General features: G+C 35.8%; 1 protein-coding gene across 6 annotated transcripts in view; it reads right to left on the minus strand.

The window, feature by feature from the left end:
- The window catches only part of KHDRBS2 (KH RNA binding domain containing, signal transduction associated 2), a 769,555-nt gene that overhangs the window by 341,346 nt on the left and 412,044 nt on the right, over positions 1-16,165 (minus strand). For all 6 annotated transcript variants that reach the window (XR_010835028.1, XM_067005885.1, XM_067005886.1 and 3 more), the window contains 2 exons: positions 6,562-6,689; positions 622-820 (listed from right to left, as the gene is read on the minus strand). Coding sequence is in view for 5 of the 6 variants with exons in the window: in XM_067005885.1 (XP_066861986.1) it covers positions 622-820; positions 6,562-6,689 (327 nt within the window). In the remaining variant the exon portion in view is untranslated. The remainder of the gene's footprint in view (positions 1-621; positions 821-6,561; positions 6,690-16,165) is intronic.

The following is a 16,165-nucleotide window of genomic DNA, read 5'->3' on the forward strand; positions in this document are numbered from 1 at the left end:
AAGCTAACAACCTGGATGAAAGAGGTCAAAGGGAGTATAATGTGATACAGAGGACTGGAAACGGAGGAGGTGCTTAGAGACACTGCACTTCTTCTGTTCATTCTATATTTTTTGAGTTCTGAATTCTTACCTGCCAATTCCATATCTTTTATATAGTGAGAGAGTAGGATATTTAAATGAAAAACCAACCACATGGTCTTAAATTATTAACAAAGTTTATAATATAATCACATTATATTTGTCAAATACTTCTGAGTTATGTTAATCTCTATCATGTCCCAGAATAATCTTCTAAATACATGACTATTCACATTATGTTCATAATTATTTCCATTTTGAAATTGCTTGAGTCTTCTAAAGATAAGAAAACCTCAGGATAGTTTGTTTCTTAAAATCTAAGCTATTTAACTGATACTAACAACAATGATGGCACCTGTACAATGAACGCTTTTCTCAAAATGCCCTCAATTAAATGCACTGCTAAATTCTGTTGCAAATGACATTTGTTTTCTGCAACAAACATTATCTGCTATATTAGTGGTATATGAATGTCTTTGAAGTTTAGCTTATTCCCCAACAAACTTAACTCCTCCTAATAACTGATTTCTCAAGAGTACTTACATACTCTTCATACCCCTCGTGGGCTGGAGGAGGGGGTGCCCTGTATCCTGGCACAGTGGGTGATCCCCGTGCTCGAGGGGTGGGGACGCCTCTCGCTACAGGGGGCACTGGAAGAGCACCACGGGTCACAGTGGTCCCTCGAGGGGTGAGAACGCCTCGTCCAGGTGGTGGGGGAGGAGGAATGGCACCCCCACGGCCCCTAGGAGAAACAGGTCACATACAGATGAGAAACAAGTAATGAGAGCAGGCAAAGCTCTCATCTTATAGCCTCTATACAATGGGAAGAAAACCACATTTATTTCTGCATGTCTGAGTGTTGTGAGTGTGTGTGTTTAATGGAGATTCTTTAGGATATAAAGCATTTTGACCTCCACAGAATAAGTTTTGTAAATATTGGTTATGACTTAGTTATCATAAAAACCATGTAAAATAATTTGATATTTTCTTTTATAGCACTAAAAATTCAAAGCAAAGCAAACGAAAATCAACCCACTCTTATTTTTATTCCAAATTTACCAGAAAAGTCTCAAATGAGAGCAGTGTCTAGTACATTACTCACTGTACCATCCATAGCTGCTAATTGTCAATGTCTCCTCCATGCTGGAGGTTATTGACAGTGATGGGCAATTCTGTCACTTACAAAAAAAAAAGTTGTCTGCACTTCGATAAAATGTGGAACTCTAACCATCATGATATCATTCTGCTTATTATAGTAGCTTAAGTTTGAGGTCATTGTCACTGATTTATCATTATGTGTGTAACCCCCTGAACTGGTACAGCCCCTGATATAATTTATTTCCTATGGTAACTATGGTGCTAGTGAAATACATGAGGGCTCTGCAGTAAAAATAACACACTGAGTACTTGGTACTGCAGTGCTTGACAGAAAAGTAACTTGTACTAAAAGTGTAAGATCAAATGGTTGCAGTAAACTCTTATGGTATTCTGAGGCCTTTGGAAAGGTTGAGTTTTGGGGCAAAAGCATGGTTATTTCACTTTTTATTATGTCTGAGAGTTTGGCCTCTAGGAAGCACTGCTTTCAGCAAGAACGCTAAAGCTTTGGGGGAAATAATGATCACGGGATGTGAACCATCACACTGTTTGGCTGCATTCACAGATGGGGTTGTAGGTTATGCTTTCTGCTATGAGGAGCTGGCTCTTGCAGAAAATGAGCTTGACGAGTGAACAATAAGAATGCTGGTAAAGGTTTTAAAAGTTTTAAATAGATTATAGAGCTGATGAATGGAGAAATTATTAGAGAACTTACTGTGAGTCTAATGTACAGAGAATGCTCTCCTGCACTGGGAGACCCTAGAAGGCCCAGTGCCCACTTCAAGCACAATATAACTGAGACTACAATATTCTACATTAGCATGATAATATAAAAGCTGATCTATAAGATGGATATAAAGAGTAATTTTACCTTCACTGGACCTCCAAGCACCTTATATACAGGTGCATACATCCAGGTTTGTCCAGAATAGTTCAGAATTACAACTATTGTCCTAGTTCAGCATTTTAATACTTTCAAAAGTGTCCCTGTGTGGGTGGTAAATTATATGTCACCTTACTTTAAACTATATTCACAAGTTACATCTATACCACTGAATAATCACAGGTAAGTGTTATAACTCCCTGAGCCTAAGGTAGATTATTTTTCTAATGGGTAAAATAAGATTTCTGAATCTGTAGCAATTCTTCCTGCTTTAAAATTATATGATGCTCAAATCAAATCTAATTTCTCATCCCATTCCTTCATCAACTGTCTTCCAGACAGAGCCCTGGAAAATCTGTCTCTTGAATCTGACTCATTACCTCCTACACATTACATCCCTTCCCTGGAATATTAACCCTATATCTCTCTTCAACTCAAGTCCTCAAGTGAATTCAAGATTCACATCACCTATTTAGAACGTACTGTCCCTGGCTGAATCCACACTACAATGTTCTTTAATTTATTTTTCTGACTTCTTGAAAGTTTTCTATCCTTAATTCTTCACCTCCTCCGCATTCCTGAATCAAATGCAATCTAGTTATTGCTTTTTCCTCTTTATTGAAAATACTCTTGACTGGTATCACCAGAAGCCTACTGGTTTCTAAATCCAGTCCCCATTCCAGTGTAACTGTTATATTTATCACTATGGGTTACTATCTGGAAAATGCCTTCTTTGAACTTTTATGACTCTACTTTTCTCCATATTTCTTCCTCCCTCCTTTATATTCTTCAGGCTCATTCACTGACATCTACTCCTAGGCCCACCTTGGAATGTGGCTATCCCCATTTTCTTCACCCCACCCTCCTTCTGTGCCTCACGGTGCACCCCTGAAGTCTCTAACTCTGATGGCTGTTATCTCTTTCCTTCCTACCACACACCATACCCTGGATCATGTCTCCTTAACTGGTCTGCATGTTAGAGTAACCTAAAGACTTTTGAAAACCTCCAGACTCCAGACCATACCCCAGGCTGATTAAGTCACAGTCTCTAGCAGCAGCGAGCTTTCAGTGATTCCAATGTGCAGACCAGTTTGGGAACCACTGCCTTACATGTGTCATCTAACTTAAAAATCTTGACAACCTTGTCATGTAGCCATTTCTAAGTTATTTTAAAGGTTGAGAACCAAGTCATGGAAAGTACAAGTCACCTTCCCAAGGTCACACTGGCAATCCATAGACCTAGGATTAATTATATTCTTCATTAAATTTGCTCCTTCACCTAATTTTAGTGGATGATGTCATTAATCTCTAACCAGTGTCTAGGACCACTCTCTTGTCTCCAACATCTAACTGGGCACTAGTTTGTATAAATTCTAATCTCTATTCTAGTCCTTTATCTCTCTAACACTCCAAGTGGTATTCATTTCTGTGTTGGATAATGAACTTGTATTCTCCCTGGCTTCCTTGCCACATACCTCTCTGTCTTTCTCGCTTTGCTCTAATTCTTCTCTATCATTCACAGTGGTGACTGAGTAGTCTTTCTTGGAAACAAATATGATTAGTCCCCTCTTTAACAAGCTCCATTAGATTCTATCTATGTATTAGTTCTCATTATAGTAAACAAAACCTTCAAAATCTGCCTCAAATGTTTTATTTTCCACTGTTCACTCTCATTCAACATGTAGCAGTGATGTGTGTGAAGATCTTAATTCTTCAATTACATAAGATAAATTATTATAAAATATAGATGTAATGCTTGTTTTCTGGTATGCATTATTATTGGAAGATTAGATAGTTTTCATAGATATGCTTGTTGAAACATAAATTCCTTTAATTAAAGAAATTTTCAACAAATTAAAGTTTTAAAAATATACCAGGTACCGTTCTTTTTGATTTAAGGGTAAATGAATAACTTTTAAAAGTCATAATTTCATAAATATGTACAAATCAGCATCCATTAACCCATGTGTTCAAGAACTTTCTGATCAATATGATCTTCTGTTTTGTGAAGCTATTTTCTTATTCTTATTTAATTGCAGATACATTTCATCATGTGGTTTGAAACAGAAGACAACAGAGTTCTGCTACATTTACTTTTATTAATGTTAATACATTAATTACATCAAGATAGCATTGAAAGTGAGGTTTAATTTTCAATATTAATTTTCTTTTTTTAACATATGCAATATCAGATTGTATGATATATGGAATGTTATAAAGCAAAGCATTGCTTTTTATTTAAATTTTAAAAAGCAAAACAAATTTTTCTTCTAAGATATTTAAAAATCTAGATCATAATGCACTCTTCTTTATTAAATAATTAAAGAGATTAATAGTTTACATTAAAACTTCACTGAAATTGAAATCTTATATGGTCCACTCAAATACAACAAATGTATTATTACCTTAAGGAACACCAATAACAAAACAAAGTCTTTTAATATGATGATTTTGTAATCTCAAAAGCAGGTTAATGCATTATTTTTTTTAATGGTCCCTATTCCAAGGAATATAGAATGGAAAAAAAACTTGTTGCCTCTATAGTCATTCAATACATACTTAGTTTACACCATATAAAACTGCCAAAATTATCATTTTTTGAACTACAAAAATGACAATTTCATTATTAAACCCTATGATTTAATCAATTTAAGATTGCCTGCAATGACGTCATTTTACAACCCATCATGATGAAGTTAATATAAAGGCTTTGTAAAAGGCTGATTCCATTTTTAAAAGTCCATAAAAAATGTTAGGTCACATTAATTTTTAGCAATACACTAATGTTCCTAGGTAGCATTAGAAAGCTCATATAAAAATTTTTTTTTAAGAAAAAAATGTGAGAATAATCACTGAGGGCTTCCCTGGTGGTGCAGTGGTTGAGAATCCGCCTGCTGATGCAGGGGACACGGGTTTGTGCCCCGGTCGCGGAAGATCCCGCATGCCGCGGAGAGGCTGGGCCCGTGAGCCATGGCCGCTGAGCCTGTGTGTCCGGAGCCTGTGCTCCGCAACGGGAGAGGCCACAACAGTGAGAGGCCTGCGTACCACAATAATAATAATAATAATAATAATAATAATCACTGAAACATTTTCAGAAGTTTTTCCTTTAATCAAAGTAATTTCTATAATTGCCACATTTTACCTTTGGTCAATTATTTCCTTGATATTTTATTTGGAAATTGATCATTCAATGCTATCTTGATGTAATTAATGTATTAACATTAATAAAAGTAAATGTAAAATAAAAATAAAACTGCCAAAATTATCATTTTTTGAACTACAAAAGTGACAATTTCATTATTAAAACCCTATGATTTAATCAATTTAAGATTGCCTGCAATGATGTCATTTCACAACCCATCCAATTTTTTTTTGAGGTGTCTGTGATTTAAATGTTAAAAACAGTGGTGTTTTGAAAGGTGGTGAAAATATTTGGAGAGTAATTTTAAAAATAAATTGAATCAGCAAAGTATCTTAGAATCTCTTAAGATGGTTTCTATGCAATATATGAAATAGTATTCTAAATCTAAGCCGTTTAGAGATTTGAAGTCCAACTATAACAGGATAAAGAGAATGACAGAATTACACAGTCTGTGTGTGAAAGCTATGAGTATTTTTCACTTTACCTCTTTTCAAAACTATGCTTTCTGTCGAAAGCTTGGCAAATGTAGAATCCTACAAAACAAATTCTGTTGCAGAAAAATTCCAATTTCTTTGCAAAGTGAACAATATCAAATAAAATCTTCTCTGGTGACATTGCAGAGTCAAATATAACTAAGCTTTAAATATTCTTACCATCAGCCATGTAAGAAATGTGCTTCTGGCTTTCTGGACTGGAGGTGTGTATACATACATATATATATATATATAACTATATATATAAAATGTGTGTGTGTATATATATAATACACACCCATATAATATATATATAATCTACTTATCTATCTAAATATCTATATATCTACCTACCTACCTATATCTATCATTATCCTCATCTATCTGTCTACCTATCTGGCAAGACTGTATCAATTCATGGGCCATTTAAGGCATAGATGATATTTGTAATTTTCTCTTCATTCAAGGTCATCCTGGTTCAAAGATGCATATGATTGAATCATCTGCATGCCCTAATCCTGGGGACAAAAACAAAAAGTAGAAACTCTTAGGTTTGCTCCTCTTATTTTCTTAGGAAGTTAAGAGCTCAAACTCTGAATTCTAGAGTCAGACTGCCTTTGTGTCCTCAGGCATATTGCTTACATCTTTATCAGTTGCTCACCTGTAAATAATGCTTAACCCTACTATAGAGGATTTGATGAGTTAACAATTTATATAAAGCTCTTACGAGCTATATAAGCATCTGTTGTTATTGCTTTTGTGATGGTGGTGGTTATTGTTGCTGATATTGTTGTTGTTTATTCCTAGCTGTGATCATGACACAGAACAGGCCAGCAAAGTATTGCTATCCTTATTGGCTGTTAATTTATTTAAAGTAAGAACAAATGTACCTTGAAGGAGTTGTGGGAGCTATTCTGATCCCTCTGCCTCTAATACCTCTGCCACGACCAGAGTCCTCTGAGCCATTTAAGTAAGATAATTCACGTAGTTGTTCCTGACGAATTTCATCATTGTAGTCCTAGAAGAAAAAACATGACCTGATGAGCTAAAATGGAGCATGGAGTTCTTAGAACTGAACAAACACACTAAGAAAGGAAAATTTTCACTTATTTTGTGGTATACAAAAATCTAAAATGAGGTAAAAGTAAATATACTTTAAGTTCCTAGTTTTATACAGAGAAATGGAAGTTGCTTCTTTTACCAAGGAAGTATTCAGCAGGAAGTCAGATGAGATTTGCTGGGATATCACTTTATATGTTAGCTAGAAAAGGAAAGATAACAATATAGAACAAGATCTTGGAAGGTACCAAGGTCATGGATGCTAATAAGAAGATTACTGAAAAACAACTTTACTGGTATAAGTATGTGTAGATTGTTCATGACTGCATACTACTCAAATAGTCCCTGATGCATAAACTGAAAAAGAGCAATCCCAAGGACCAAAGTAGATACTGTGTTAAAATAATTTAAAAGTGTGAATAAATATCAGTTTCAGACAACTGGGAAGCTATGCAATCCAACTAAAAAACTTGAGGGGCAATGTTTAAAAATAAATAATTTTCTACTTGTTCTAGCATTGAGCTGATGGAGAATGACAGCCATAGCAGAAGGCAAACTTCACAGTAACAGCCAGAGATTTGGTCAGAGTCAAAGAAATGATCTCTATCCTTCATCAGTGGAAATGTATCAGTCATTTCAATAGGACCAAAGAGTGGATCTGAGTCATTGAAGATGAATGCTATCTTCAAAAAACAAGTGTCAGTCTTACCCGTTTCTCTTTTTACTAACACACACGTGAATGCACACACACACACCCTGGTAAACAGTACAAAACTGAGTAATTGGTATTTTTGCCTAATGGGCAATCCAAGTAAATTCTTTTTCAGTAAAGATGTGTTTATGTGAAAGCCATGAGCTGTCTAGGAGTTGAGACGAGAAATATTTGTAGAAATATCTGGGTTAACATAAATGATGTCTGAGGTGTGGTAGTAGACACTTGAACCAGGTTAGCTCTGTACTTGTGAGTTATAGTAACAGCACATGGAAACTGTGCACTCACCTGCACAGCCTGGTTTAGAAGACGGAGGGGATGCATTCATCCTACAAGCATTTCTAAAGCACAGCTTTACTTCATGGTCCAACAACTGCCTTGTTGACAAGCAAAAGTACTAGTCACTCCAAAGCACTTTTTATTTTTAACATGTTGCTTTCACATTTATACTGTTCAGCACCTGATTATAGTGGTAATGGGCTCAAGACAGTTGATTGACAGAAGAGCTATAGTAGAAAATGATAGTTTTTAACAATTACTCAATTTATACCTCTTAATTTTCACATTCAAGCAACAACCAAACTGAAGAATAAGCATGTCTACTATTTTATTAGGTACAGGGAATGTGATGAATTGCTGCTGCTTTCTTTTTTTTCAGAAAGCAGTCCTCTCACTGTTGTGGCCTCTCCCATTGTGGAGCACAGGCTCCAGACGCGCAGGCTCAGTGGCCATGGCTCACGGGCCTAGCCGCTCTGCAGCATGTGGGATCTTCCCAGACCGGGGCATGAACTTGTGTCCCCTGCATCGGCAGGCAGACTCAACCACTGCGCCACCAGAGAAGCCCTGAATTGCTACTTCTGACTGAACTGAGCAGCCACCATGAAAATGAAAAATTAATTCCATAATTTTCCCATGTAATATTCCTAATTTGAAAACAGATCTTTGCAGCTTCTTATCTAAGAAAAATCCATGGACTCCCAAAGGTCTTTCTGAATTTCAAAAAGAGATAGATTTTCATTTTTGGCAACATTGAGGGTTGAGACAAAAATTAACAAATAGCAGATAAATTCATACATGTAAAATTTACTTTAGAGAATATCTTTATGCAAGAATTAGAAACTATATTATTGTGGATATTAACATGAATATTTGACACTACAGGTTAAGTTAGTTCTTACTGTAAGCAAAACACTACTGTTAGTATATAATCAAGTTTCTTATGAGCTCAGCTAGATATACTCTGTTTTAAGAATTGGATCATCTTCCAGGGTTGTGGTGGTGAAGTGAATGCAGAACTCTAAATACGCATGTAACTGACTTAGAATATGAGTTGCTCTGTTCTGAAATCATATTGCTCCCAAGGCCATGGTACACAAGAGCAACTCCTAGTCAATGACCAAATGTGGTTGAAATGATAAAATAGACCCATTCTTGGGAGTCACAGTTCTCCTCTGCCTGTGCCTCAAGGATTCCTAAACAGCTGGGATGAATTTCCCTTTAATACCATTGTTTATGGGCTATCTATGACCTCTTTCCTTTGGGTCAGATATTCTAGTGTGAGGGCTCTCCAGTCTTCCTTGACTCCCTCCTTATTTTATTTATTTATTTATTTAGTTTTATGTCACAAGATCATTTTTCCTAATGAACTTCTTACATGTTGAATCTCAACTAATCCTGATTCTGGGAGGACCCAAACTAACACACAGAATGTTGACAAAATCAAATTACAAGATGAGAGCTTTGTAACTCCATTGATGTTAATGCTGGTGGAACCTATTCTGTTCAACATACCTTATACTCTGATTAATTGGAGTATTTGCCATTCTCTTACTTTAAAATGGTTACATACAGATTAAACATGGAACTGATTACTGACTAGCAAAAAGGGTAGTAATCAATGTTTATTTTAAGAAAGTAAATTGTATGTTGCCCAATTTTCTAAATCACTTCACTTAATAAAAATGTATGAAAGAGTCAGGCATAGAGTGAACAAACACAAGGCATGTTTTGGACTTCGGCTGACATTGTGGAAAGAGGGAGAAGGCTGGTTGATGTGTGCATGTGTGTGGTGAAGTGAGAGAGAGAAAGAGAGGTTGGGCAACCACAAGCTGTTCAAGAGTGCCTTAGTGGAAGTTATACTGTATGACTTGGGAAGGTAGGAATAAAAGAATTTTTAAATGCAGAAATGGCTAGAAGTATAATGACACGATTAACCAAAGAAATAAAGGAATGAAAAAAGATTAGAGGTAGAGAACTTATATTTTGTTTTGATAATCTTAAGTTTAAAATGCCAAGGAGACATTAAAGTTTATCTTAGAAATTCAGATCTGGGTCATAGGAGTAAATCTGAATGTCATTTGCACACACTTGTGATAAATGAAACATGGAGATTGCCTAAGAGAATAATAAAATAATGTAGTGACAAACATTTTCTAATCTTACTTCATACTTTTAATGCAAATTTATATCATTGAAGAAAATCAGTTGACTTATTACAATATTATGATCATTAAATGACCAGGTCTTTAATAAACTCAAGTTTTTCTAATTAGACAACTAAAATATATATACCACTGTATTTATAGTAATGAAGCATCTAGCTGTCTCAAATACAAAAGAATTGTAAATGCCCAAATGTAGAGATACTGAAACTCTAAGTAGTCTCTAGACTGAATATATCCTGTGTATTATTTTTATGATATAAATATAATTTTCTAAACCCCCAAATCTTTAATTGTATATTATATGCTTATATCCAGCTCTTCATTAAGCACAGATCTAACTTTGAATTAATCTTTCATCACTAGGACATGAGTCCAGATGAAACTAGAACATCCTGTTGGACATTTAATTGTGGCATATGTTGCTTATGCTTCAGTTACATAGAATCTTAAAAATACTCGTAAACAAAATATTCCAAGATTGCCTTGTAAATGTGATCTTATTAGAAATATACTACAGCCTGAGTTGGAGACTAGATGGTGGAGTAGAATGACTTGAACTCACCTCCTCTCAAGAAAACACCAACATCACAACTAAATGCTGAACAACCAGCGACAAAGAAGACTGGAACCTACCAAAAAAAGATATTCTACATACAAAAACAAAGAAGAAGTCACAATGAGATGGTAAGAGGGGCACATGTGTGATATAATCAAATCCAATATCCACTGGGTGGGTGACCCACAAACTGAAAAATAATTATATCACAGAGATTCTCCCACAGTAGTGAGCATTCTGAGCCCCACATCAGGCTGCCCAGCCTGGGGGTCTGGCATTGGGAGGAGGAGCTCCCAGAGTATTTGGCTTTGAAGGCCAGTAGGGCTTGATCTCAGGAATGCCACCGGACTTGTGGAAATAGGGACTCCACTCTTGGAGGGCCCACACAAGTTCTCATGCACACTACCCAGGGAAAAAGTGAATTCATAGGAACTTGGGCCAGACCTACCTGCTGGTCTTGAAGGGTCTCCTGGGGAGGTGGGGTGGCAGATGTGTCTCACTGTAGGAAAAAGGACACTAGTGGCACAGGTTCCAGGGAGTACTAATTGGCATGAGCCCTTCTGGAGGCTTCCATTTTGATGCCAAGACCTAGACTTACCCAACAGACTGTAGGCTCCAGTCCTGGAATGCCTCAGGCCAAACAACCAACAGGGCAGACACACAGCCCCACCCATCATCAGACAGGCTTGTGAAAGTCTTTCTGAGCCCACAGCTGCCTGTAAACACACCACTTGACACAGCCCTGCCCACCAGAGGGACAAGACCCAGCTCCACTCACAGTGGGCAGGCACAAGTGAGTGGAGGAAGGAAGGAAGTCTGCACAAGCATCTAGACCAGCCTCACCCACCAGGGGCAGATAGCAGAATCAAGAGAAACTAGAGCCCTGCATCCTGTGGAACAGAGACCACGAACACAGGCAAAATGAGATGGCAGAAAAATATGTTCCAGACGAAGGAACAAAATAAAACTCCAGAAGAACAACTAAATGAAATGGAGATAGGTAATTACCTGAAAAATAATTAAGAGTAATGAAAGCAAAGATGATCCAAGATCTTGGAAAAAGAATTGTGGCACAGACTGAGAAGATGAAGAAATGTTTTAAAAAGACCTAGAGGATATAAAGAACAGACAGTGTTGAAGGCTACAATAACTGGGACTTCCCTGGTGGTGCAGTGGTTAAGAATCCACCTGTAAATGCAGGGGACATGAGTTCAAGCCCTGGTCCAGGAAGATCCCACATGCCATGGAGCAACTAAGCATGTGTGCAACAACTACTGAGCCTACACTCTAGAGCCTGCATGTCACAATTACTGAAACTCGTATGCCTAGAGTCCACACTAAACAACAAGAGAAGCCACTGCAATGAGAAGCCCATGCACTGCAATGAAGAGTAACCCCCACTTGCCTCAACCAAAGAAAGACAACATACAGCAGTGAAGACCCAATGCAGCCAAAGATAAATAAATAAATAAACATTTTAAAAAAACAATACAATAATTTAAATGAAATATACACTAGAAGGAATCAGTAGCAGAATAAATGAGGCAGAAGAACGGATAAGTGACTTGGAAGACAGAATGGTGGAATTCACTGCTCCAGAAAAGAATAAAGAAAAAAGAATGAAAAGAAATGGAGACAGCCTAAGAAACCTCTGGGACAACATTAAACACAGCAACACTCACATTATAGGGGTCCCAGAAGGAGAAGAGAGAGAGAAAGGACCCGAGAAAATATTTGAAGAGATTATAGTCAAAAACTTCCCTAACATGGGAAAGGAAATAGTCAATGAAGTCCAGGAAACGCAGCAAGTCCCATACAGGATAAACCCAAAGAGGAACACACCAAGACACGTATTAGTCAAATTGACAAAAATTAAAGACAATAGCAATGCTCATATCAGACAAAATAGACTTTAAAATAAAGATTGTTACAAGAGACAAAGAAGGACACTAAATAATGATCAAGGGATCAATCAAAGAAGAAGATATAACAAGTGTAAATATATATGCACCCAGCATAGGAACACCTCAGTATATAAGGCAAATGCCAACAGCCATAAAAGGAGAAATTGACAGTAACATAATAATAGTGAGAGACTTAACACCCCACTTACATTAATGGACAGATCATCCAGACAGAAAATCAATAAGGAAACAGAGGTCTTAAATGACACATTAGACCAGATAAACTTAATTGTTATTTATAGAACATTCATCCAAAAGCAGCAGAATACATATTCTTATCGAGTGCACATGGAACATTCTCCAGGGTAGATCACATGCTGGGTCACAAAGCAAGCCTTTTAAAATTTAAGACAACTGAAATTGTATAAAGCATCTTTTCTGACAACAACACTACGATTTTAGAAAGGAACTACAGGAATTAAACTTTATGAAACACAAACACGTGGAGCCTAAACAATATGCTACTAAATAACCAATGGATCATGTAAGAAATCAAATAGGAAATTTAAAAATACCTAGAGACAAGTGATAACAAAAACAAGATGATACGAAACCTATGAGACACAGCAAAAGCAGTTCTAAGAGGGTAGTTTATAGCAATACAAGCTTACCTTAGGAAACAAGATACATTTCAAATAAATAACCTAACCTTACACCTAAAGCAACTAGAGAAAGAAGAACAAACAAAACCCATAGTTAGTAGAAGGAAAGAAGTCATAAAGATATGATCAGATAAAAAAGTAGAGAAGAAGAAAACATTAGAAAAGATCAATGAAATTAAAACTGTGTTCTTTGAAAAGATAAACAAAATTGATAAACCTTTAGCTAAAGTCATCATGAAAAAAAGGGAAAGGGATAAAATCAATAACATTAGAAATAAAACCAATCCAAAAATGGGCAGAAGACCTAAATAGACATTTCTCCAAAGAAGACATACAGATGGCCAAGAAGCACATGAAAATGTGCTCAACATTACTAATTATTAGAGAAATGCAAATCAAAACTACAATGAGGCATCACCTCACAGCAGTTAGAATGGGCATCATAAGAAAATCTACAAACAATAAATGATGGAGAGGGTGTGGAGAAAAGGGAATCCTCTTGCACTGTTGGTGGGAATGTAAATTGATACAGCCACTATGGAGAATGGTATACAGGTTCCTTAAAAAACTAAAAATAGAATTACCATATGATCCAGCAATCCCACTACTGGGCATATACCCAGAGAAAACCATAATTCAAAAAGACACATGCACCCCAATGTTCATTGCAGCACTATTTACAATAGCCAGGTCATGGAAACAACCTAAATGTCCATCGACAGATGAATGGATAAAGAAATTGTGGTACATACATACAATGGAATATTACTCACCCATAAAAAGGAACGAAATTGAGTCATTTGTTAAGACGTGGATGGATCTAGAGACTGTCATACAGAGTGAAGTAAGTCAGAAAGAGAAAAACAAATATCCTATATTAACGTATGTATGTGGAACCTAGAAAAATGGTACAGATGAACCAGTTTGCAGGGCATAAGTTGAGACACAGATGAAGAGAACAAATGTATGGACACCAAGGGGGGAAAACCATGGTGGACTGGGGATGGTGGTGTGCTGAATTGGGTGATTGGGACTGACATGTATACACTGATGTGTATAAAATTGATGACTAATAAGAACCTGCAGTATAAAAACAAACAAACAAAAACTAATACTAAACTTTCTTTGGGTTATTTGTATGGAAATATGTTAATATAAATATTTCAGACATTACATGAAATTTCTAAAAATCTTATATGTCCTGGTATAATGTTATGTCATAATTCTAGTTATTACTTTAAAATGTATATCTCAGAAATAACTAAATTTCCTTGTCAATTGCATTATTATGATCTTTCATCAAATCTTTAACTGTGGTCATTTTTAAGCCTTTTGTCATTTACAGACAGTTCTGGGTGTACTCTGATGCTTTTTCATGAACCCTATGAAAGGGTTTCATCTTCAAGGAATTCATGGAAAAGACTGACAAGTACTCATTTCTGGTAACTGACTATACTGCTGAACTGAATGAATAAGCATTTTCAGAACTCTAATGGAAAACTGATGAATTCATAAAAGTGCTAACAAAAGATCAAGATGAAAAAGAAATTAATTACATGGGACTGAGTGAACTGATGATTCCCTCAGTTCAGAGGATGATTATAATTTTTGTGACTTTCTCTTTGAATTAAAAAAAAACAATCCCACAAGGACTCAGAGGCAAAAAATATACAAATCAATTTTCACTGCAAAGTAAAGGAGCTGTTACAGTGGAGGATTACTGGACTGAATGTCAATATTATGACATAGTATGAGTGTGTTTCATGTTTGGTAATTGCAATCATTGTTGCTTTTGTTGTGGTCATCCATTTACAATGCATGGTGTCAGTTTATTTATTCTTGTAAAAATAAAATACAGTGTGTGTGTGAAAAAAATAAATAAATAAATGATTCCCAAAAAGTTGCACTTTGTGCAACTACCGAATTTCAAACAACAAGCTAGAATCCATCTTCTAACTCAGATAAAAGTTCTGGATATTTATATACATATATGAACATATATATATATATATATATATATATATATATATATATGTATGTGGTTGAGGGAGTATCTAACAATCTTTACAAAGACAAATCTATCCTGTAACTGGATTTGCTTCAAAATAATGTGAAGGAAGAAGGATATAGATGAAAACAAGAGTGGCCAAATAGCTGGAAGATATTATGACCAGGTGATAAATACAATGGGGTAATTTTTATTATATGCTCTTATTTTGACTTATGTTTGAAGTATCCCATAATAAAAATTTAAAAACAAACAAACAAACAAAAAGTTACAACTGACACCACAGAAATATGAAGGATCATGAGACTACTACAAGCAACTGTATGCCAATAAAATGGACAACCTAGAAGAAATGGACCAATTCTTAGAAAGTTACAATTTCCAAAGACTGAACTAGGAAGAAATAGATAATGTGAACAGGTGAATCACCAGTACTGAAATTGAAACTGTGATTTTAAAACTCCCAACAAACAAAAGTCCAGGACCAGGTGGCTTCACAGGCAAATTCTATCAAACATTTAGAGAAGAGTTAACATCTATCCTTCTGTAACTGTTCCAAAAAATCACAGAGGAAGAAACACTCCCAAACTCATTCTATGAGGCCACAATCAACCTGATATCAAAACCATACAAAGGTACCACAAAAAAGAAATTTACAGGCCAATAGCAAAAATCCTCAACAAAATACTAGCAAACCAAATCTAACAATACAGTAAAAAGATGATACACCATGATCAAGAAGGATTTATCTCAGGGATGCAAGGATTTTTCAATAACTAAAAATCAATCAGTGTGACACACCACATCAACAAACTGAAAAATAAATAAAAATGATCATCTCAATAGAGGCACAAAAGGCTTTTGATAAAATTCAACACCCATTTATAATAAAAACTCCAGAAAGAAGACATAAGGGTATCCTACATCAACATAATAAAGGCCATATACGACAAACTTACAGCTAACATCATACTCAATAGTGGAAAGCTGGAAGCATTTCCTCTAAGATCAAGTACAAGACAAGGATGTCCACTCTTAGCACTTTTATTCAACGTAGTTTTGGAAGTCCTAGCCCTGCCAATCAGAGAAGAAAAAGAAATAAAGGGAATCCATATTGGAAAAGAAGAAGTAAAACTGTCACTGTTTGCA

This window comes from Kogia breviceps, chromosome 10, assembly GCF_026419965.1.
Source record: "Kogia breviceps isolate mKogBre1 chromosome 10, mKogBre1 haplotype 1, whole genome shotgun sequence".
Taxonomy (NCBI): domain Eukaryota; kingdom Metazoa; phylum Chordata; class Mammalia; order Artiodactyla; family Physeteridae; genus Kogia; species Kogia breviceps.